At 42.0% G+C, this 24,686-nt stretch overlaps 1 protein-coding gene and 1 long non-coding RNA gene across 3 annotated transcripts; both read left to right on the forward strand.

Annotated features, from left to right (window-relative positions):
• LOC129201831 (uncharacterized) lies at window positions 1-2,044 on the forward strand. Of its 2 annotated transcripts, XR_008575506.1 has the most exons (5): window positions 1-49; window positions 196-761; window positions 1,310-1,461; window positions 1,559-1,741; window positions 1,844-2,044. It is a non-coding gene; the product is annotated as an uncharacterized LOC129201831 (long non-coding RNA). The 2 variants fall into 2 exon arrangements; XR_008575505.1 differs by having other exon boundaries at window positions 1,559-2,044.
• A 3,433-nt stretch (window positions 2,045-5,477) lies between these two features.
• CWC15 (CWC15 spliceosome associated protein homolog) lies at window positions 5,478-23,116 on the forward strand. Its single transcript, XM_054848745.1, has 7 exons — window positions 5,478-5,606; window positions 7,946-8,084; window positions 10,140-10,252; window positions 11,483-11,571; window positions 12,426-12,536; window positions 21,919-22,037; window positions 22,774-23,116. Exons 2-7 carry the CDS (start codon window positions 7,954-7,956, stop codon window positions 22,901-22,903), a joined length of 693 nt encoding a protein of 230 aa, XP_054704720.1. The 5' UTR covers window positions 5,478-5,606; window positions 7,946-7,953; the 3' UTR covers window positions 22,904-23,116.
• The last annotated feature ends 1,570 nt before the right edge of the window (window positions 23,117-24,686 follow it).

Raw genomic sequence — 24,686 nt, forward strand, 5'->3', positions numbered from 1 at the left:
GGAAACAGGCAGAGAAAAACACAGTAAAAAGAACATGCATTCAAAACCAGTAAGTTGGACCTGCAGCACTGGTCCAGCCCAGTTTTATGAAGGTCATCATTGCCTTGGGCAGGATCCTGATCCGGTGCTCACCCTGTGCCTTTTCTTGCAAGGAATTCCCGCTGACTCCTGGTATTCTTCCTCCATTGTGAACAGGTCACAAGGTTTATCCCTCGCTGCAAAGCAGGAATTCACACCCGCTAAGTCCACTCGGGACCGGCGCACTGAAGGCATAAAGAGAGACAGCAGCCCACGGGATGTGATGGAGCACAGAAGCAGAAAGCTGGAGAGACGGTGCAGTGGGAGGCGGCAGGGAAGAGGTTAAGGGCCAGGACGACTTTGTGAGCAGGAGAGGCGGCAGCAGCACAAGGTTTTTACTGCCCCATGGCAGCAGGGAGGGTGTGACTGAGAGCTAAACAGTGCAGGATGGCCTCATCGGAAAGCAGCCCCCACTGAGTCACCGGCTGAGTCACAGCCTTGCCCGGCGTCTATTCTTTTCCCAATCAAGGAAACAGCAACTTCCCACAATCTTCTTTTAAGGCTTTTCTGTTCAGATGCTGAGCATTCCTGCACCAAGCCTCTACTCTTGACAATCCCCTGCGCCCTTCCCTGTCTGTAACCCAGCGGGAGGCACAATCCTTCAAAGCGCACAGTGTCCTGAGGGAGGAAGCGCGCTGCTGCGTCTCCTAAGCAGAAATGGGATTTACTGCTGCTCGGCCCATGTAAGCTGTGCCCCAGATGGCAAAAGACAGGATCTTACAGGAAGGGAGGCAAGGGGAAAATTCAGGCTGGGAGATTTCCATTCTGGCACTGAACCCCTGCCCTGCTGGGGGAAATGCTCGCTTTCACGGACTATGCTGCTTTGAAAGAGGAGATGGCACAGCCTGATGCTGGACTTTAAGGGTGGGCAGAAGGTAGCCCCACAATCTACAGTGGCAGACCCAAAAATTCAGGAAAGAAAATTGCTTTGAATAATTCCAGTCTGGATTCAGAATCAATCAGCGAAAAGCAACAATTAAGAGTAATGTTATAGATGGAAGAAAGGGGAATCAGATAGCAAAGAGTACACATGAGAAAGTTTAAAGAACAGCAAAATGACCCAGGAAACTGGGGAGAAAATCCCTACACTAGCAGGGCTAAGAGGGAGTTTTTAAACTCTATTAGGAACGTAAGCAACCTTTGTAACACTACAGGCCAAGAAGCAGATGAGAAAAACATTAACAATTCCAAACAGGCACAAGTTTTTATACATGTTTCTGCTCTCTTTCAGGACACGATGTCTTTTGCAGTCTTGCAGTAATCTCAGAGAAGGATCAGCACTTAGGAGAGACCTGCATCCTAGAGCACTGAGACAGCCAAAGAATGTTGGTTTCCTGGTGTGAGCCACAAGCAAATACAAAATTGCACTGAGAACATGCACAGGTATGTATCGGGTTTGCATGGCAAGGTTTTGGTAGCTGGGGGGCTACAGAGGTGGCTTCTGTAAGAAGCTGCTAGAGGCTTCCCCCATGTCCGACAGAGCCAATGCCAGCCGGCTCCAAGACAGACCCACCGCTGGCCAAGGATGAGCCCTCAGTGATGGTGGTAGAGCTTCTGGGGTAACAGAGTTCAGAATGGGGGAAAAAAAAACCCAAACCAGCAGCATTTGCAGCCAGCGAGAGGAGTGAGAAGATGTGAGCAGAACAACTCTGCAGACACCAAGGTCAGTGCAGAAGGAGGGGTGGGAGGTGCTCCAGGCACCGGAGCAGAGATTTCCCTGCAGCCCATGGAGAAGACCATGGTGAGGCAGGCTGTCCCCCTGCAGCCCATGGAGGATGATGGTGTAGCAGATATGCACCCGCAGCCTGTGGAGGGACCCCACGCTGGAGCAGGGGCAGAGTGTGAGGAGTCCTCCCCCTGAGGAGGAGGGAGTGGCAGAGACACCGTGTGATGAACTGACCACAACCCCCATTCCCCGTCCCCCCTGTGCCCCTGGAGGGGACGAGGGAGAGAAATGGGGAGTGAAGTTGGGCCTGGGAAGAAGGGAGGGGTGGGGGGAGGTGTTTTAAGATTTGGTTTTATTTCCCATTACTCAACTCTGATTTGCTTGGTAATAAATTAAGTTAGTTTCCCCAAGTCGAGTCTGTTTTGCCCATGACAGTAACAGGTGAGTGATCTCTCTCTGTCTTTATCTCGACCCAGGAGCCTTTCGTTATATTTTCTCTCCCCTGCCCAGCTGAGGAGGGCAGTGACAGAGCAGCTTTGGGGGCACCTGGCCTCCAGCCTGGGTCAGCCCACCACAAGGTACCATAAAGAATTTGGGATGGTAACAAAGAGGCCATGCCAGTGACACCAGTGAGGGATTTCTTTTCAAGAGAGATTCCTTTAACACAGCCAAATATGTTTATTCATCTCAGCTCAAATACTACATGGAATTTTCTAATCCAGAAAGGAACAACCCCGAGAAGGATTCAAGAGCCAGTTTTGAGAGACTAGAAGAGCCCAGGCTGCTTACCTTATTCAAAGGCAGTTGCAAGACTAGGTTACAAAATATAAATACCTGGTGAGAAAACAGGCTTTTAAAATTACCAGAGAAAGGCAGAACAGGCACCTGTGGTTGGGAATAAAGCCAACTGAAATTAAAAATAAGGCGCAATTTTAAACTGTGAGGATAATTAATCACTGGAGGAAATGATCAAGGGAAGTGGTGACTTCTCCTGTTTTTCATGCTTTCTACGCAGTACACAATACCTTTCTAAGAGCTGCCACAGCCAAATTGCTCTGCAGAGGAATAACTGCGGGTGCATCCTTGGTGCCAATTACTGTCTGCAGAGAGATTCAAGGCTCAGCGTGGCACAGGAAGAAATAAGTCTTCAGTCTTGAGCTGTTTTGTGATTAGAGCAGCCATAGGAAGGGGGAGGCCTGGGGTTTTGTCACTATCTGGTCGCTTACATTATCTGATGAGATTTTAGTTCATAATCCTGGAATCCAGGAATTCCCACTTGCCACCTGTACCATTGAACTTGACTAGTGCTCCCTCCTACACACATGCTCTTTTTCTCAATGAATCTTTAATTCCTTCTCTTATGCTCAGTAGTCAGCTTCAAAAACACTGGGACAACATCCCTAAATATCAAAGCAGCCTAGAGCTGCCTGACTGATGGGGCAATGATTCTGCCCATGTGGGGTCAGCCCTGCTCGGGAAAGGGCTATAGAATGTGCCACGGAGGGGCTGAGAGGCTGGTCGTGATATCCATGAGTGCTGGGCACGCTCTGAGAATAATTGTTGGCTGAAAGCTCTCTGAGCGCTTGAGCTGGGGGATATATTTGTTAGGCCCTGGTGAGAGCATGATGCTAAACTTCTTAGACCTAAACTAAGTCCAAACAAGTTCAAGATTGGGCAAAACTCTGTATCTTTAGAGATCTTTACACCCAGAAGTTGTGGACCTGTGAAGTTTAGGTGCCTCTGCAACAAGATCAAGTAGGGATTTTCAGGAGTCTGGACTCAGGCACCTCCACTCCACGAACACCCTTCTTTAGTGCCCAAATCTTCTAAGGAAACCAAACCCTTGACCGTAAAACATGTCTGTAGCTATTTGTACTTCACATGGATACACCCAAGCTGGGGAAAGGGAAGCACCTTGGGGTCATGGGGAACAATTTTGGCAAAAGACACTAAGCCATTCCTTTACTATTTGAAGAATCATTGCATCTCTTCAGAGCAGGGACTATGCTAGTTTTTTAGCTCTCATCTTCAAGTAATCCTCCACACAGGGAACGCTTGCCATTTACTCTAACCCAACAGCAGGAGAAGTGTCTTCAGTTCTTGAGGTCTTTAATCAAGACTTGATACCTTCTGCCAGATGCATATCACAACTGAAGAGAAGGCACTGCCTTCAGGACAGGTTACTGAGCAAAACACAACATTCTGCTGCACCATGACAGTCAAATTAGCATAATAGCTCCTACTGATTTAAAGTCCACAGATTTATAATCTATGAATAACGCCCACCATCATAGGATGATGCACTGATTTCAGGCTGCTGTGATCCGTAGCCCAACAACACTGAATTCCCGACCGCCCAGCTGGGAAGCCAGACTCCTCTGCGAGGTTTGATCTTGAGTCTAATCTGCCTATAGTGACAGAAATCATAAACCCATTTCACAGGGTGTGGACTGAGGCTTACTGGCGTAGCTCTTAGGAAATGACACAGTAATTACTGTTACTATTTACCTGACTTCTGAGTAAAGCTTAACATTTATGACAAGTTGCTTAAAATAACTGGTTTCTTCATATACCAAGGCCCACTTCTTCCCAGCGCGCTCTCTGCTGGCTCCCTGACCCACGGGGTGTAACTCACGTCGCTGCTGTAGCTCCCTCGATAGCAGTATCTTTGGGGACCTCTTGTGGGCTCTCTTCTAAATTGCACGTTGGGTGAAGAGTGCTCATGAAAACGTTTCCGTGTTGCAGATACATCAAAGAGCCTTTTACTTCATATGACCTCATATAGATTCGCAAAGTTTGATAATAAGATGCATCTAAAAGCAACATAAAACACAAGAAAGAAACTGCATTTTAAGAGGGAGTCTTTAATCCCCAAGTGATGCTCATTCATGCTTTGGCTTCTTTACAGAAACAGCAACGAACATACATCATGTAAAGGAGTTCTTTGTAAGGGGGTGGGGGACACATACAACTTGCTGTCGGGCTTCAGCTGATAATATACACCTCTGAGCAAAGAGAATGACGGAGATATTCCCTCTGCCATTGTTTTATCTTTCCCCATCATCCCTGCAAGGATCCCACCCTGTTTCCTTAACCCCTTCCCTCTTCCACGGCCATTCCCTCATCCCTCCTCACGCTGACACCCAGCCCAGGCACTTTGACGCCATGAAGTGCTGTTTCACATAACTAATAGATAATGCTTTTCCAAGCCTCCTACACCAAGCAAGCAGCCTCTGGGCAGACTCCTCTAAGATATGCAACTTGCAAGTCTATTCATGAGCAAATCTGTGAGAAGACCTGACAGTGGCTCACACCAGCAGGTTAGTTACGGCTGCAGTATGCCCTCAGACACTCACCCTCCACCTGCCTGTCCCCTGGCCTTCCCCCAGGGCCTGCCCGGTCCCCACTGCACCGGCGAGAGCCCTGCAGCCTGCAGGCCGCCGAGGGGAGGCCTTGCCCAGGCAGGACCAGTGCAGGGCCACGGCCTGGTAGCACCTCAGAGCAAGGCTGTCTTCCAGAGCAACCCTGAGCCCGCAGGACGAATGCCCCAAGCTCCCTGTTCCAGGCTGGGCTCGCCCGACCTGGTCTGAGGAGGAGGAAGAGAAAGAGGAGAAGGAAACTAGGAGGATGCCGCCATTGCTACACAGACACAGCGCCCACTTCCGCCTCGATAGCCATCATGGCGGACACGCTGGTCTCCCTCACGTGATAGTCCCGCCAGCCCTCACTATGATAAGTCCTCCCTCGGCAGCAGCTTCCGCCCCGTGGTGTCTATGGTTCCCGCGCGGTGCCTTGTGGGCGCTTGGCGGAATTATGGTGGTGGCGTAGGGCCTGGTTGCGCAGGGTGGGAGGAGGCTGAGGTGTAAGTTCTCGGGGAGGCGGCCGGCGGGCCTGGCTGCGGTGGAGCTGCGCTTGGGAGGGCTGTGGTGGGGTCGCTGAGGGGGAAAAAGGCGGCCCTGGGGCAGGAGGTGCTGGAAACTGGGGAGGAGATGGGGCCGGGCATGAAGGGGGCCCTGGGGGGCAGCTGGGGCCGGGCATGAAGGGGGCCCTGGGGGGCAGCTGGGGCGGGAGTGTCTCTGGGGAGAACAGCGGAGAGTGGTCGGGTTGGGGGTGAGGAGGCGGCGGGCAGGCCTCACGGCGGAGCTCCAGGGACCAGGCGGCGTGGCGGAGCCCGCTGGGTGGCGGCGGGAGCGGCTCGGTGCCACGGGCCGGGGTTTCCGCGGGGGCAGTGCCGGGGCGGGCTGCGGCCGGGCCCGGTGCTCGGGTTCGGGCTCCCCGGTGAAGGCGGTCGGAAGGGGCCGGCGGTAGTGGAGCGCTGCGCTGCGTGGCTAGGACAGCTCAGCTCCAGGCCGAGCCCAGTCGCTTTCTCTTGTTTAATATCCCCGGTGTGGCCGATTCTGTCTTCGTGTAGTGCTAAAGAGGCTTCTCCGGGGCTGTATTTCTGAAACCTGGGAGGTCAGTGTGAGGGTCCCTGAGCAGCTTCAGATTGAGTTTGAGTCCTTTGAAGCCAAGCTGAATGCAAACTGACTTAAGAGAAGCAGGGACTGTTTCCAGGGGATTTGTTAATGCTTCATGAAACTATGCAGCCATGTTGGATCTGGATCGTCACCTGAATCAGTTGAGCCCCCTGTTAAATAGAATTAGTACAGATAAGTTCTGAGAGCATGTGGGTTTCTTGGATCATGAGTCTGGTAGAGTCTGTGCCAAGACAGAGCTAAAATGCCTTGCTGAGCTCCAGCTGACTTGCACAGTGTCATTGAAAAGCATCAAGCTAAGGCTAGTTACTATCTCACTTATTTTTAAAGGTGTTTGTTAATTTTGTTTTCTGAGTAGTAGTTCAGTGGCAGTAACCGTGTTCTGCCTGATGGGATGTTACTTTGAGCAACCAATCTATTTCATGATTTTTAACACTGAAGTTGTGTTTTGTGATCTCAGTAAAAGTGAAACAATAACAAATAATGCAAGCAGAGCATAAACAGATAACTGTCATTTGTGATATCACAGAAGCATGTGGAACAGTATCGATATTTTTTCCTCTACTTTTTAATATGGTTTAAAATGTTTTCTTGTCATCCTTTAACATCCAACCTTTTGTTTGGTAGGACTGGTGCCTTTATGTATCTCTGCAGATGTATCTCCCCTGTGTCTTATATATCTTCAGTCTGTGATTAATGGATGCATGTGTTTTGGTGAAGCAGGAAGGAGCATAGTTTCAGATAATAGGTTTGAGGTGGCAGTGGTTGATCGTGCAGGGTTTTTTGGCATTGGTTGACGATCTTAAACTCTTGGCATGGTGGTTTAGGATTGCTCCCCTCTGGCAGCGCTGAGCACAGTGCATGCAGACAGGGTGTCAGTGTGGCTGGCTGATTGGAGTCTGTTTCACTCCTTTGCCACAGAAGAATTGATTGTAGCAATTTTGGACATCAGCTAGTTCATTTTTAGGACATGTTGGTGGTATGCATTTTCTAATGAGAGCTGGTGAAAACTCCTGCATTCATCTGAGGTTTTTTTAATTGCACTTTGTTTACATAAGGGTGAAGCTGTCGGCCTTGTGCTACCAGGGAAACATTAACCCTAGCCCTTCAGAAGTTTTTGCTGGCCAGCTGGAGCTCTGCGTGGGTCAGTCCCAAAGGACTGTGCTGCAGTATTAATGACGGTGCTGTGCCTGTACTAGAGAGCTGAACAGGGCTATGATGAGGGCTGGAGTGTTCAAGTTGCATGATCTTCATCAGTATTTAATTATCAATACCATCCTAGGCATGGTATGGTCTGTGTCAGCCAGTGTTTCTGGTGATGGTACCTAGATACGATTTGGGGAATAACAGAGGGATCATTCCCAGTAGGCAGTCATTTTTGGATGTTGTTTTTCTGGAGGGGAAAGAGTTTAGTTACAAGATTGTATGACTTGCCTTAAGGATAGGAGCCTAGATCCTGGCCAGTTTTATTTACTTTATAAATGTAGCTTCACATTCCTGTTAGAGGCTGTGTATCATCTTTCAAACGTGTTGGAATAGGCTTTCTTTTGAAAATCTGAATGGATTCTGTCAATAAAAAGCTCCTTCAATTTTGAGGATCGTGTGGCAAGCGTTGCGTAGTGGGACTTGATATTGCCACTACAATTCCAGGAACAAAGTAGCTTCTGATGAATGTCTTTTCACTGTAAGTTGTAGTAACAACTGGTTTTTATCCTTGATTCTGTAGTAGTTAAAATGACGACAGCAGCAAGGCCAACATTTGAACCTGCAAGAGGAGGAAGAGGAAAAGGTGAAGGAGACTTAAGTCAACTATCCAAACAGTATTCCAGCAGAGACCTTCCTTCTCATACTAAAATCAAATACAGGTTAGTATTGGGGGTTTTGGTCTTATGGCAAAACGGGCTGGTAATGATTTTGTTGTTATGAGCAGTAGTCTGAAATTTTTCACAGTAGTTGTTCACGTGTTTGACACTGAGCAGACACCAGAGATTGTGCAGTGGTGCTGAGTGGGCTGAAAGTCTCAAAGGCAGACGTAGGAGATTGCATGCATTGCAAGTAATTGGAGGGGTTTAATTTTAGTGCTGTTTCTTACTGCTTATGGAAGTGAATTGTCAGAAGAAGGTGAGCTTTGGAGACCAAGCATTTTGGACAGTTAGTGGAAAAGAAAATTGTCATTTGGAACAGGAGAAGCCAACTGAGCCAGGGAGGGTGCTGTCACTGGCAGAGCAAGATGGGATAAGAGGAACGAAAATGAGCACATCTTAAAAGCAGGAAAACCATGTCATGTATTTGGCAAAGGACCGCTGAGGAAGGGCATTAAGAGGAGGCAGGGAAATGATGGAATAGCACTCAGGCAGTAGGATATATTGGAAGAGCTGATGTTAAACACTGCAGGTGGTTCATGCAGGTCCTGGGAGAGGATATTGCTTTAATCAGTGAGAAAGATAATGGGATCTTAGGAATATTTTCCTTTGTTTGAAATGCATAAGAAATCTTTGTTACTCTTTCGAAAGATTAAATGACATCTGTAGTCAATGTGATACAGATAGATTTCATTTAAATTCTAGGTGTCAGCCTAAAAATGCTTTGGTTGTGGTTTTTTTTCATCTAACTAATGTTACTCTTGTCAGTGAACTTACCATTAGGTTTTATATTTCCACTTTTTTGTGTGGGAGCTTACCCTTTCACCTCTTCCCTCCTGCCCCTTTGATTTTGAAGAATACATATGGATAAGGGAGTTGGAGTACTTTGGAGAATGCCAAAATCAACAGCACAAAAAGTGCTGTCAAATGCATTTTGTTGTAATGGGAAAATTGCTGGAGGTTTATTTCTTTAAAGAAAACAGGGTTTGGAACAACAGTCTGTTGCTTTGAAAGAAGTGTGCGGGGACAGATATGTACAGGAATATACAACGTGTGTTTTAACAAATCCCTCCATGTGCGCGAGAGAGAGAGATGGAAGGGGCATTAAGTGTCTTCTGTTCTTTCTCCCAAATACGTAATACAAAGTTGTCTTTGTTAAATTGCCAGGACTGCATCATTGCAGGGAAAAGTTTAGTGCTTCAGTCCGACTAATGTTTGCTTGAATGACACAGGGTTTGGGGGGATTTTGCAGCTGTATCAGGGATTCCAAGTTCAAGTTTTTAATTACAAAAGCAAATGAAATACTTCATCATAAAGACAGGCTGTGCACACAGTGTATTTATAATGGCTCGAGTCTGGGTTTCTTCCAGACACTCTTATTTCCAGCCCTGGGTTCACAGAAAGGTGAAAGGAATTGCTGCTTGTTGTTACTCATTAGTTCTTTTCAAGATTTCCACAGAAAATTCAGCACGCTCTAGGTGGAACTTAGTGTGACTCAAATATAAATAGTCTGTTGCTTTTGGCCAATGTATATTATATATTGTAAATACATGGCTTTTCCTCTTTTATGTTTCACTAAAGCTAGTGTTTTGCCTGTTTTCCCAACCTTTTTTTTTTTTTTTAATGGTCATGGGAAATTATCTGGTAAGTCTCTTGGAGGGGAAAAGGTTTATAAAAACTATGTTACAGTCTTGGTCTTATCTGTAAGCCTTAGAGCCTGTGTTTGCAACAGCACCTTGGGATGATAAAATGGCGAGGAAAGTTGACCATAATGCTGGTGGGTGTCTGCCAGGACACTAGGCTTGGACTGCTGGACAACAGAAGATTTAGACATAGCTACATAGCCACTGAAAGGAGTGCGTGTGTGGCATTGCATGTCTGTGTGTGTAGTGTGTACAGAGAAGGGGGCTGATGAAGAGAGAATAAAGAAACATACATATACGTGGTACCCAGTTCTTTATACTTACCTGTTCCCTCCAGGAATTACTGACCTCCTTCAAAAAATTGCTCCCAGCTCCAGACTGTCAACTTCAGCTTTTTTTTCCCCCTGATATTTAGACAGACCACTCAGGATGCTCCTGAAGAGGTGCGTAACCGTGATTTCAGAAGGGAGCTGGAGGAGAGAGAACGAGTCGCGGCAAGAGAAAAGAATAGAGACAGACCAACCAGAGGTAAAAACAAAGAAACAAAAAATCTTAATCATGGAATGGTTTGGGTTGGAAGGAACCTCAAAGATCATCTAGTTCCAACCCCCCTGCCATGGGCAGGGACACCCTCCGCTAGACCAGGTTACCCAAAGCCCCATCCAACCCTGGCCTTGAACACTTCCAGGGAGGGGGCATCCACAGCTTCTCTGGGCAACCTGTTCCAGTGCCTCACCACTCTCACAGTGAAGAGTTTCTTCCTAAAAATCTAAATCTACCCTCCTTCAGCTTAAACCCATTACCCCTTGTCCTATCGCTACATGCCCTTGAAAACAGTCCGTCTCCAGCTTTTTTCTTTTTTTAATACCTTTGTGTGGCATTGCTCTTGCATAAAACTTGGTGGTGTAGGAAGTTTGCAGGTTGCAGACAGCATATCATGAGAGCAGAATTTAGGGTATTGGTCTGATAGTTCGCAGCTGTTTACCTGCAAGGGAACGTCCGCTGGCTTCGTGCAGGCAAAAATCTAGGCCAACCAGCAGAAAAGTGTAGGCCGTCATGCAGGCCAGCTGATACGGTACGATTGTAATGAATTGGCAACAAGTATGTACAGCTAATAAAGGGCGTTTTTTGTACTTGGACAAGTGATGCAGGAAAGAGAAGGGGAATGACTCATCTTCTATTGTTACGGCACTGGTGTAACAATACATCTGTTTTTAAAGTATGCAGTTCTGTTCAGGTTTGGTGGAAGTGATAATCAAAATGAAAAGCAAAGCTTTTTTTGAGAAATACTGATTTTTAATATTAAGCTTGACAGAATGCGGGTACTTTAGGTTTAGGTGTGAGGGTATTGTGAGGTTTCCAGATTCACGGATGAAAGCAGATGTGGTTTGGTTTGGACCAAACTAGCCAACAGTAATGCTTTGGTCCTCAGTGGGAGCCCTCCATCTAGATATATAGAATAAAGATACTTTTTCACAGCTTTTTTTTCTGCTGTTCTTTCTTCTTGAAACAATGACTTCAAAAAACTTTTGGAGGCCAAATTGTAAGTTTGGGGATGTTATTGCTTCCCTTGAGGATACCTACAGGGGATGAATTAGTATGGGCATTAAGATTGAGAAGTAAGGAAAAAGTAAGCATAAGCTTGTATCTCTTACTTTAATGCAAGACAAATTGTTTGTGAAGTTTTTTTGCTTTCTGACATTAGATGCTGTTAAATGAAGTGACTTAGTCCTTTTTTCTTTAAATCTTACGCCATAGAACACACAACATCATCTTCTGTGTCTAAGAAGCCTCGGCTAGACCAGATTCCTGCAGCAAATCTTGATGCAGATGATCCGCTTACTGATGTATGTATCTTTTTTTTTTTCCTACCTTCTTTCCTTTCGTTGTCCTGCCTTCAGGATTTGCTGTAAATAGAATATGTACTTTTATTTTAGGTCTGCTAAAGATTTAAAACAGGTTCTGACATACAATCCTTTTACAGTTATTCTACTGTGGTGGAAGTCTAGAGCGGTTCAGAGGATTCTGGTCCGTGCTGTAATGGTATTCTTGGAAAGCACACAAAAACTAGGGAACCGAAAATACCACTTGAAGTGTGGGGAATGGGTGACCTTTTAGACTGTCAACTACTGGGTTAGTCTGAATTCCCCAAAGGTAGAGCTGTTGAGGTACACCGACCGTCTGCATGAGCAATGGATTCTTGCTCTTTGCGCCACTCCTCATGCTGATATGTATGAGTTAGGTCTAAGACTTGACAATAAGCTGAGGGTGTTTATAGTCCTGTTATATTTGGTCCTGACAATATTGGACGAGTTATTCAGGCACACTGCTACAATGACTTACATTACAATGACTAGAAAGTGATTGAGGACAGTCATTCTCTAGAATCTGTCAGCTACATAGCATTTAAATTATAAAAAAATTAATGACAGTCATCCAAAAATCACAAACATATTTTTGTCTTCCCTTTACTGTACAAGAGCAAATAAATAATTTGTATTGTATTTGCTGGTGCTACAAGCACCCGAGTAATTCAGAAATCAGCCAGCAGCATGTTGAGCCTTAGCTGGGCAGATCAGGACTATTCTGGGGACTACTTTTTTTTGTATGAGACACATATCTCTGAAGTAACCTTTAGAACTAAAAGCTGGTTTTAATAAATGAAATGAACGAGCTGCTGTTTGTTTCCATTTGCTATTAGGAAGATGATGAAGATGAGGACTTGGAAGATAGTGATGACGATGACACTGCAGCTCTTCTGGCTGAACTGGAAAAAATCAAGAAAGAACGAGCTGAGGAACAGGCTCGAAAGGTAAAATCTCACCTATTAACGAGCATCTGTTTTTTGCAAACTGGTGTTTATTAAAACTGGCGTGCCTTAAGCATTTAAGACAAGTGAGAACTGGTAAACAGGGTAAGTGCCCTTCAACTCATCTCAAGTGGAGTCTGATGGATTTGTTGCCAAGAATTTTTTTTCTTTAGTAGACCTACTGAACATTTTACTCACTAAAACATTTTATTCACTTTCTCAACACCTCATAGAGGCATAGAGTCCAGATATCTTGCTTTTCATATGCAGGTCCTTCTATGAAGACAAATATAAACCATATAGTGGCATTAGCTACCTGTTATCCAATGCAATTTCATTTATTAACTAGCTTTTATGAAACAGGAAATACGATTTTTTAATTTATGAAATAAAAATATGCACTTGTTGATGCTTTTGCTTATGGCTGCAAGTTTTATACAATGATTGCTCTTTCACAGCATTGATGTTGTGTTGCCTTGGCAAGCAGCACCAGCTGTAACTATAAGACTAGAACTATGTTCATGTGATTATAAGCAGGCAAGTTTATTTGAAAAAAGTCTCCACAAAAATGAATTAGTAACATGTCAGTTAGTATTTTCAGAACATGGAAAGTCTTCTCACATGTAGCCTTCATACCTCCCTATAATTTTTCTCTCTCTCTCCAGACAGAAACACCGTGTTCTACCCTTGAAAAGGGAAGGAAGTCCCTGTAGTTAGAGATCATTTTCCCATGAGCAGGATCAAATCCTATGTTGTTGGCTCCCACACCTCTTTGGTGTAATGTTGCTTGTTGGGATGGAGCACATTAGCCAAATTCCTGATTGCTGAATGGACTTCTATTCCCAGAAACAGTCCCTAGTCTGTGTTGTCAAACTGATCAGGATTTAGAATGAACTGTACTAGCTTTAACATTGCATTGCAAATGTTTAGAGTCCGGGTATTTCACCTGCACTACTGAAATGCTCTGCCTCTGGTGCTGTAACAGAAGTGGTGCACACGTGCAGCATTCCCTCTGCTGCTTTTAGTCAGCTCTTTCTTTTTTTGAGTAGGGCTTAAATCATTTTAGTGCTTTTGAAAAACGTTGCATAGTTCAGTTTGAGCAGTTTTGTATGTTGTTATATGTAGATTCTACATTAGTGTAAGAAAGAAACCAAAAACCAGCTCTGTCATCTTTGCATAAAGTTATCTGAGATGTTTTTAGAACATGCTAAATAAACGTATTAAATGCTGATCGGGTTCTTTGCTGCTGTGACAACTTAAATGTTTTGATTCCTCTGCACTACTAACAACCTTATTGTAGCTTAACACACATGCTTAAAGTTTAATGTTTTTCACAAATGCTCTCCAGTAGAGTCAGCTAGCAGTAAACAGGACATAGCATCTAGCAGACACTAGGAACAGCCAGGAGAGAATAATGTTTTAAATGCTGCGGGCAGCAATGTAGTGCTTGACCACACTTGGCTGACGATACAGAAATTTACCTTTAGAATCAACAAGGCCTATAAAACCAGTGTGAGCTCTGCAGTTTTGGAGTTAAGTTCTTAGGAAGGCTGAAAGCTGTATCATGCTGCTTCACTGCAGAAGTTTTGCTGGAGAAAACTGTTGATACTTGATTCTCCATGTTGATAGTCCATCTGACCCATGAGCAGTGTCTTACATTAAAGTGTTTGAAAGTGTCTCTCATCTCTTTGTCTAGGCGTTTGAAGCACATCACACAGCCATGAAATTGCATTCCGCAGTAATAACACGGTGAAAATTACTTTAAAACACCGGCAACAATACTTCCATATGTTCCTGTGTGAAATGTACTAAACTACAAATTAAGGGTAGCAATGTATAGGAAAGACTTCTACTTCAGCTGTTCTTGCACAGTGCTTAAAATGAAAGCTTAGGTCTGTATGGATTTTTCACCTTGCTTGATAGTTGAAATTGTGTATCTGGATTAAGCAGCATAACTTGTCACATTTCAGTGTAGCAAACTTGCATTAGGAAAATAATGGTAGTAAATTGCAACACAACCAAGTGCATGCTTCCCTGTGTGTAGAAAGCAGGAATGTTATCATCTCTATGAAATTCTTATTTTGTCACTAGAGGGTGCTAAAAGCTATGAAGTATTGAGTATAGAACTTGTTTTATTTTGCGGTGTCTTAACTGGTATTAGTTTTTACCTTCATGGATGTTCTCCTTCCCCCAGAAGGAGAGTTTATAATGTCCAGTGCTACATGCATACTGAATACATGCACACTTATCTGAAATGAATACGTTTCTTTCTTCCTAAAAATTAGTTATTTATTTGCAACAGTGCACATTATTGCATGCTCACTACCTACTCTGTTCATTCTCTTACTGGTTGGTGGCAGATAGGCTCTCTTAAAAGTTAACATCTTCAGTAAATAGTGGGTGGTCTACAGGTACTTGGAATTTTATTTTCTTGGGGTTTTTTGAGAGTAGGAAACTAAGACTACGTTGATTGGAAAAAGTGAAAACCAAGGTGGGGCACAGTCTGGGAAAGAGTCTTTGGCAGTAAGGATCTCCTTAGAAAATATTACTTATGTATGTTGGCTTTAGGGGTGCTGTCTGTTTAGATTATGCCTTGTTTCCCATGGCTTTGAAATAAGGCATTACTGGCAAAGCATTTTATAACAATTTTATATAAATCCCTTTTCCCTTCAGATATGTGGGATTTCATATTATTATGTATTGCAAACCATAATTTAAACCTAATTTTGTAGGTATCCTTGTATTAGTCATCCAGCTGACTTCAGGATAACATCTCATGTAAGTTCTTAATTTTGTAGTTGCTGTTAGTCCTGATCTACGTACAGGGATGGTTTATCTGCTGAAATGCTGGTGTCCGTAGTAGGCAGCGTGGGTAAACCAGTGCAAGGCAAAGGGAAACTGCAGAGTGAATGTCTGGTCACTCTTCTGCACATTATTCTCAAATCTCTGTGTTGTTATACAGACAGATTAACGTGTCTCTGCATCTTCTTGGAATATGCCAGGGTCTTAACAGGATAAATAGTAGGTAAAATACAGTAATATATCCCAGATTTGTGCCATATGTAATTTTTTTCCTGATACTTCGGTTATTTTGATTTATTAAAATGCTAGTCCAATTATTTCTGAGATTTCCTTTAAAGTAAACTGTATTTTTGTTAACTGTTTTCACTCATTGCTTTGGTGTCCAGTATTTAAGTTCCCATGAAAGGAGGATTGCTCCTTTTAAAATGCATCTCTGGTGAGACAGCGGTTAAAAACAACAGATGAAAATCTACTTTTTTTCAGATCATCATGCTCTCTGTTAACTTCCCTTATGTGGTAATACCAATTTCCATAGAAATCCTCTAAATCTAATTTTGACAAATATTAGTATTAAGAGGTTCTAACTTCCTTCACACTGATATTTCCCTGTAATCTGTGAAGCAAATAGTTTGTCAACCAAATAAGCAATCCCTGTCAAAGCTTGCTAACTTCTCAAAATGCTTAAATTCCCTTGAATTCTGTAGCAACATTAAATACATACTATCAGTGTTTTAGAAAACTGATAGAGCATGGGAGTCCGCCTGACTCTTCTCACACCCTCCACAATTTTAATCTCTCAGGTTGTTTCTGGTAAACGCTAAGCTGACCAGGGAATTTTAGTTTTGAAAGCCATTTCTGCGGAATAATTCTGGGTCTGTCTAAAACTGTACAAACACTAGGTCTGCTGTCTGCTGATAGTGTGAACTATCCACGGATAGGTTTCATGGAAACATTTCAATATTCCAAATTCAGCATTTCGATGCTCTTGATTTTCAGTTTTCAAGCACTTCCTTAAAAGGTAAATTGAAATAATTAAAAACAAACCTCAAACCAGTGAGCAGCTGAATGTACGTGTGCGTTTCCAGCAAAGCTATTTTAACATCCAGTCACTTTATGCTGATCTGAGAAAAGAGTGAAAGTTTTTGGTTTGTTTTCTTAACAGTTTTATTTCACCAAGTGTTCCTCTATCACTGAATATATTACTTTACTAATGGTCAAAGTAGCTCTGTCCTGTGTTTTAGCCGTGTCACAGACTTTCAAATAAAACATTAGAAAATGAATCTTGATGGATATTAACCTTTTCACTTATATTTTAAGGGTCTAACTAAAACTAGAATATCAAATCAGTGATGAAGAAGGAATTTCAGTAAAGAGGCAAAAGCAGATGGCAGTGTGTTTCCTCATTAAATATTTGAGACATGCTAGCAATACTCACCCTTGCCAAGAACGAACGATAATGTCCGCTCTCTTCTGGTCGAAATGACAAGAAATCTGTGTATAGGCACTGCAGTTGTGATTGCTCTGTACTCTTATTTTTTGAAGTTTGAATTGGTTATTTGAATTGCTGTATTGCATAGAGTTAGTAATTTGCATAGGATCAAATAATGGGGGTGGATCTCTGCGTTACTAAGTTTTGCTCCCTGCTTCTAAAGGCAGTGCTGTCATAGTTTGTCATTCAAAAATTAGGTTTTAAATAAGGTTATGTGTTTTGGGGTTTGGGTTTGGCAGGTTTTTTTCAGCCTTCAGTGAAATGGGGGTATTTCAGGTTTTCTTTCAACTACTCAATATCAATAAAAACTGAGTAGGATAACTTACTTTAATACAATGGAGTCATTTCAGGAATTTCAGCACTTTCTGTAAAAGTAATCTTGCTCTGTGCTAAGGGTAGGAACTATACTAAAAAAATAACCATGGTAACAACAATGTTTTTCTTTCCTTTGCAGTCAGAAACAAATATGTCAAGGGACTGTTATTCTTACAGCAAGATAAGGAATAATTGTTTAGTTAAAGTTAATATAGTTCTGTCTGCTCCCCCCCCCGCCCCCAGCTGTGATGTCACATGGTGAGTTCAGTTGTACAGTGAAGGCTTGCTGTGGGATCTGATTCACATAGCAGTGTCTCCATTTGCTTCCTTGTGGTACAGGACTCCCTCTGCCAGTCCAGTCTTATTCCCCACACCATAATATTCCTGTTCTGTTGCCTCTGCCTCTAACGTGGTGGTTACAACATGGTTGGTGTCTGATTCATCTCTGCGGATAGTGGGTGTAACATGCTGCCATTGAAAAGCACAGCGCTGCTGTCTGTAGTGATGGAATAATCTGTAGCATGTTTTTTTGCTAAAATGGCTTAGGAAAAGGGTTGTATACCTCCTCTTGCTGAACGGAAAGGCAAGGAAAGAGGCATTATTTTAGAAAGGGTGGAGTGAATACAGATGTATTATTTTCCCCCTTAGGCTTTTCTTCTGTTGTGGGTTTGTTGTATCCATAGTGTTGTAGCTTAATAAGCCTTTGTTCCACCACACAAAAGAGCGATGTAGGCTTTGGAGCAACCGGAGCTGCTCATTTTGTGAACAGCTGTGCTTGATCGTGCCTCAGAGGTGTGAAGCTCAGACAGCTATGAAGGTTATGTCTGGTCTGTTTGATTTGATACAACCCATGCTCCATCGCCTGGAGCGTCCCGGCTTTCAGTGGAGGAGCGGGCAGTGGAAGATTTATGTGGAAAATTCTGAAACATAATGAAAACCTCTTCTGGCTGGAGATGAGTGATTCTGCAGCTCTGGCCAAAATATATAGCTTCACTTAAGTGTACATGTCAACTTTACACCACTGTGAGGTACACCTAGTATTTCTTCCATGTCATGTCTCTTAAGATACAAAATTTAGTAAATTACTCTTTTTTTTTTTTTTTTTTTTTTTTTTTTTTTTTTAGTCTTGAATACCTTCTTTGGGAGGTTTTAGTGAAACTAAATAATACAAAAAATCTTCAAGACTAAACTTCAGAATTAGCTTGCTTCCTAAAATTTGTAGCAAATGTGTTGAAATGTCATCCAAGCTAGAACAGCTTTGAACAACTGAATTCCATAAATAAATTACCACGCGCACCAGGTTTTCTTTGTAAAGTGACTAAAACTGGCGATGCCTTACTCAACAGATCTGTTCCCTGTTTGCTTTCAGACTCTTAATCTGTTGATTTTTAATGACAAAGGTAAGCTTATGCAGTTTGTTACTACTGTTTTAGACAGAATTCAGTTGAGCTTGAAATGCCAAGTTGTTGGGTTCACTCTGCAAGTTCTGTATCCCAGCTTCCACGATGGTGCAATGGTGATGCAGTCAGTAGAGCCTGGAGCATGGTTGGTCTCCTGTGTGTGTAACTTAGTATGACCAGAAGAACCATCTGGACTTTTTATTGTATCCTCTAGACCTCGGCTGAGATGTGAGCTCAGATGCCTACAAGCACATGTCGAGATGTAGGTGTCTTAATCTGGAGCTAAATCCTACTCTTAGTCTTATATTACTGCTTTTAGTGTAACGTTTCTTGAAAGTGTTATTTCAATTTTGATTTTTTTTTTTGTTTTCTGTCACCACATTTTATCACTTGAGTCTGATAATGCTTTCTTTGATACCAGAAAGCGAACTATGTTAGACTTACTGAGGCTGAAGGCTATTAAATGGGTTATGTAAAACAGGTAAAAGTTAGGGTGATGCCTAACATGGCTTTTTAAAATCTTATTCTGGAAAAATTAAATGTGCATCTGTGTGTAATAAGAACACTAGAGTACTGTATGCTTATTTTTTAATGATTTTTAATATTAGCTTTATCTTCCTCTAGTGATTCTGAATGTTTACAATTCAAATGACTGTTTGAGTGCTTTTCACTTCTCTCCTCTTCATGCACGGTGGAGAATGCTGGAACCATCAGCTTTGTAGGAACTGTAGAGATTAAATGTGAAATGGGGGAAGGGAGGGAAGAACAACTGTAATTTCCCCCAGAAGGTGCTGACTGACTCCAGTGGACTTCTGACCATCAAAGAAACACCGTGTCTGCAGTGCATTGTAGTTCTGTATTAGTTAGTGGTGTGTGGCTGTATTTTCATGCGGAATAAAGAACTAGCATAAGCTAGTTATGTGTGCCCCAGATAAAGTGGTGCATGATGCGCACATTCAGTAACTTTGGATCACGGCCGAGGTTAACGTCTTAGAAATCTGAGGGCGAGATTGTGCCATGCTCTGCATGCCGCCTTGAGAAGAGTTTCCCTGGAGTTCAGCTCTAAAATGGAAAACTGCTGTGGCTGTTTGCACATATAGGACTTGGAAGAAGTTCTCGCTACAGAAGCATTTGTCAACAGGGGAGTATTAATTTCTTACAATGCTTTTTTTAGTTCTATTTTGAGTATAGTCCAGTATGAATTTTTGGCTTGTAGCATCTTATGTGCTTTTAAGCTTTGCTCCAGACCTCTTGTTTTTTCAAAGTCTCACTTTTAATGGCACGTCAGAGATTAAATTTAATGAGGCAGAGCCCACCTCATTTCGGACAACAGAGAGAACGCTTCACATGCTTGCATCCTGTTGTGAATTTGCCTAATGGGCTTAAGCAGTATCTGATCATCTCTCAGGAGGAACCTGAAAATCAATACTGATTTTTTTTCACTTGTACCAGTGTCGTAGATTTTGCTTGGTTTCAAATCGGTGCTCTGCATGCATGTGCTGTATGGCAGTCTCAGGGCTGCTTGACTTCCAGTGGGAACACAACACAGACTGCAGGTAAATTGGATTTCACTGTTGTTGGTTCCTCCGTGTTATGAGGAAAGAAGATGGTAAATCAGAGGTTGGCATACTGTGAAGAAGAAACTGCATACATTTCTTGTCTGTAATCCACAGAGGAAAGAAATGTATAATTTGTATTTCTGATATGGGGGAAATTACTGTTCCATATCAAATATTTTTGCTCTACGTTTCCTTATTTAGTGAGGTGGTGATAACAACTGAAGTTGGAATGCAAACGTTTGATTTAGAGCTACATTAGAAAATGCAAAACTTTAGTTTATTTGTGTTAATAACTTAACTGCTGCAGTTTGTGTTAAAGCTCCATGGATACAGCAGCAAGGGCAGTTTTTGCCTATATGTGTTTTAATAAGGGCATTACATGGCTGTGTCATGCTTTTAAGCAATATGCCCTTTTGGGGAGCTTTTTCCATCCCACTGGCAATTAATTGCAGCTGGTTCTAGATTTTATTCGTGAGAAGCAATGTAATGGAAGGTGTTTTTTCATAACTAAAACTTGAGTAGATTTTGAAAGGTAAAATATTTACCAGTGATCCTGCATCATCTGGTATTCATATGTATGTTAAGTTGGTATTGTTCTTAAGAGGGTTGGGGTGTTTTATAGGAGTATTCCACATACCTGATCAGTCCAGCTGAAAAACATTGTAAATTGTAGATAGTTTTAGTAATGCATCACTTAGTATTGATTAAATGTTTGAAGCTAGAGAACTCTGGCTAGCATCAGTGTTCAAGTTTAGCACTTAAACCTTGTAAACGCTATCATTAAGAAAAACATTTCCTCTTTTGGGATCCCATAGCAGCCCTCAGCCATGAATTTTATGTAGTTTGGAAGAAACCAACCAACCTTCTGATCTCTTTGTCTTTAGTTTATGGGATTTTTTTAAAAGCCATGGTTTGAGTCTCCTGGAGTGCTAATGAGACTTCAGTGCATTTTTTAAGTAGAATGTCTACAGATCATACTTCAGCATACAGGGAGCGGGAGACCTAGTTAGTCATCCAAATTAAAGAAATTTTTTTTTTTTTCCTTCTGGTGCTTTCATCAAAGAGCACTCCTTGTAATGCATTTGAAAGGTTGTGGAATAATATCTTGATGTAAAATGAATATTATGTATTCATTTTGAAGTCTGTGAACATTTAAGTCACTAAATATATTAATACAGCTTGGAAGCGTGGGCAGTGAAATCTACTTTGTGTTGCCTGTAGTGCAGTGCTTCACTTAGGCTTGAGTTACATGCTTTTGACAGTACAAGGAGAAGAAAATTTTTCTGCTCCTTAATTTTGGAACTATTAAATAGTCTTATGACATCTATCACTCAGTTTCATCTTAAATTTCTCAATATTCTTTTTAACTGAGGAAGTTGTAGTTGTAAAACCTAAACACATTGCTGAAGATGATAGAGAAGTTTCAACATGCTGTAAGATTTCTTCCACCTAATGAATATAGTATGATGTATTCTCCTCTCATGAGGATTTAAAAAAATTCTTTTAATCTGTGTACAATTTTTAATGTAATAAATATGTAAATGCTAAAGCTAGAATCTAACTGAATATTTGGTGGAACATCAGAGGTAAATAGAGCAGATATGAGTGTTGCTAGATTGGTAGTTTATTAGCAATGTTAAGCTCTTTAGAGTATCTCTGCTTCTATTCTTATTTTACTCATACGCATGTCAAATGCTGTAAAAAGTCTGAGGAAGGAATTAAAGCTCTGTGTGGGCTTTCGCACCGAAATAATGTTTATCTCTACCAACTAGATGAGAAAAATGGCCCAGAAAAGTAATGTATCCATTTCTGGTTCTCAGGAGCAAGAGCAAAAGGCTGAAGAAGAAAGAATTCGAATGGAGAACATTTTGAGTGGTAACCCACTGCTGAACCTTACCGGCCCAGCACAGCCTCAAGCAAACTTCAAAGTGAAGAGGAGGTACTGTGCAGTCTGTACTGTGATATCCATCCCCTTGCTCCCTCTCGACACTGATGACTGAAAATGTCATCACTGCCATTGGTTTTTATTTCCTTCCTCAGGATACAAGCGGTATAATGTAGAATTGGGATACTGATGCATGTAGTGATTGATTGTCTTGTGCACTTCTCTGAACAAATCATCTTGCTACTTTTTGTTTAAAAAAGAGAGAAAGATTCAGAATTGTGTTTGTCTGATGCTGTTCATAATGATACAAAAAGTAACAGGACCAAAGTTTCTCAAGAAATTTGATGTTATACTCCCCTCTAAGACCTAGCTGGTTTCGGGGTTTTGCTTCTTTGAGGTTTTTTAGTATAACTAGAATTAATAAATAACATCCTTTTTCTGAATACAATTCTTGTTTGCACATACTCCAATTAATGTTGTGTTTATCAAAATTAGGGCTGTTAGATTAAAGGGTTTTTTCTGCTCTGTTCAAATGGTCATTATTTTCTGTAAAGACAAAATAACCTTTAATCTGCGGATTCTCGTCTTGGTTCTGACTCAGGAGCATGTAGAAGATGGCTTGGATTAAAAAGAGAGATCTTTTTTTATTTCTTGAAGACTAAAATCTAATCCTAATGACTAGCTGGTTTTAGTACATTTAAATAGCAGGGCACAACTTCCTTTATATACTTTTGTAAATTGCACCTAATTTTCATACAAATTTACTGAACTTAAAAACTTTTGTTTTCAGATGGGATGATGATGTTGTCTTCAAGAACTGTGCCAAAGGGATAGACGAAACAAAAAAGGACAAAAGATTCGTGAATGATACTCTGCGGTCAGAATTTCACAAAAAGTTCATGGAAAAATATATCAAGTAGTACAGTTTTATGTGCAGTGGTGCCGAAGGACTTGGAAGGTCATGGTTGTTCCCTCCCTCTCCCTCAGAATTCAAGGCTGAATACTTGGTTGTGAATTCCCAAATGCTTTTCCAAGATCATCAACAGCTTCATAATTAGTAATTGCTATGTATCTGGAGTTTTTATTTCTGCAGTATGTTTTCCTTTTAATTAAATCAGTTTGTGTTTCATGAATGTTTTTCTGTTCATGTGCATTTACTTTTACTGACTGTCTTGTAAAGGGTAGAAGAGAAAAGCTGGTTTGCAATAAATACTTCTAATCGTTTAGATTGCTTTCCAAAATAACCTGTATTTGTAGTGACAGTGGTTTGTAACTTACACAACTTACAGAAATCTCAGTGTTATCAAAGATGGGGAATCGCTGAGTATGATAAGCTGTATGAACTGAAAAGAGCTATACTTTCTGAGGCAAACTGGACTTCCTCTTAATACCTAGTTAGAAACTTAGTTAATAATCTTCATTTTTAGTTTCTTCCTGCTGTCAACCGAGTTACGGTTTGGTGGGGTAGCTCCAAGTTCTTAGCAGCCTTGCTTTCTGGGCTGTCTTGTCTCAGCACTTCTGGAGCACTGCCATGTAATGCGTGGGGGATCCTTGAGTGGGGAATGCTCTGTGGAACCGTGGGGGTTTTTCCTCCTTGATAAACCATTGCAGCGCTTGGTGCCTCAGCCACAACCACGTGGCTGCAAGGTTCAGTCGCTGTGTGCATGGTTCAGGAGTAATAGTGTTGTCAGAAACTTGCAAATGAGTGTTTTTATTAAACAAATGATCTTCTCAAGATACCATTGTACACTTTGTTTACTTCTTAAATGTCCATTTTAACACTTAATAGGACAGTATAAAATATGAATGACTGAAAAAATCTCAGTTGTAAATGGATTTTTTTTTTTTTGTTCCCTCCTCTTCTGTCGTCTCGGTTGCATTTGAAATCTTGGCTAAGTGATGCACTGGATGTGAACCTAACATTTGCAAAATGTCATAATTACCTCTCTACCTAGAAGGCTACAGTGACAGAACTCAGATGTGTTTATGTAAAGTTCTTGCCCTTTGCCTTGCTTGTGCTATGCTTAGTTCATTCTTACAGACACTGTTTCATAGCAATATTATTATTTTCAGGCTCTTAATTTGAAAATATATCTGATTTTAAGAGAGTAAATGTAGAGCACAATGTTTTAGATTTTTGTCGGGCATTACTGGTATCCTGTAAGAGCTTTCATTAGCTTTAGCTACATTTGCCACCCTTTCATTAAGCTACACATAGTGTACTAATGCCAGCAGCTAATGCCCATATTTACTCGGAAGCGAGATTTTCAGCATGCTTAAGGTCATGTGAGTTCCTGGAGGAATACTGGAGCTACTGGAGGAATATGTGTTTGTGTTACTTCTGCTACCTGCCTCATGATAGTAGTGGTTCTTGGGAAGCAGAAAAATGGCTGTAGTTTGCAATTCTCTCTCTTTAAATTAAAACTACTAAAATCTTGGTACATAGGTAATGTATTTAGAAGGGGAAAAAAAAGTTGAGCTGTACTTGCCAGAGTCTGGTGGTGGAGAAGCCAGCTGCTGCTTTAGGTCTGACCTAACAGCATAGTTGTCATGACAACAACAAAAAAATACATTGGTCTCACAGTATTACAGGATATAATCACTGTGCCAAAGTGAGCAAGTGAGTGTACAGTTTTATTGGAGAGGGGGAGACATAGTTGAAACGCCAATTCAATGCCTTCATGGAAATCATAAGTGCATAAT

This window comes from Grus americana, chromosome 1 (genome assembly GCF_028858705.1).
Source record: "Grus americana isolate bGruAme1 chromosome 1, bGruAme1.mat, whole genome shotgun sequence".
NCBI classification, from domain to species: Eukaryota; Metazoa; Chordata; class Aves; order Gruiformes; family Gruidae; genus Grus; species Grus americana.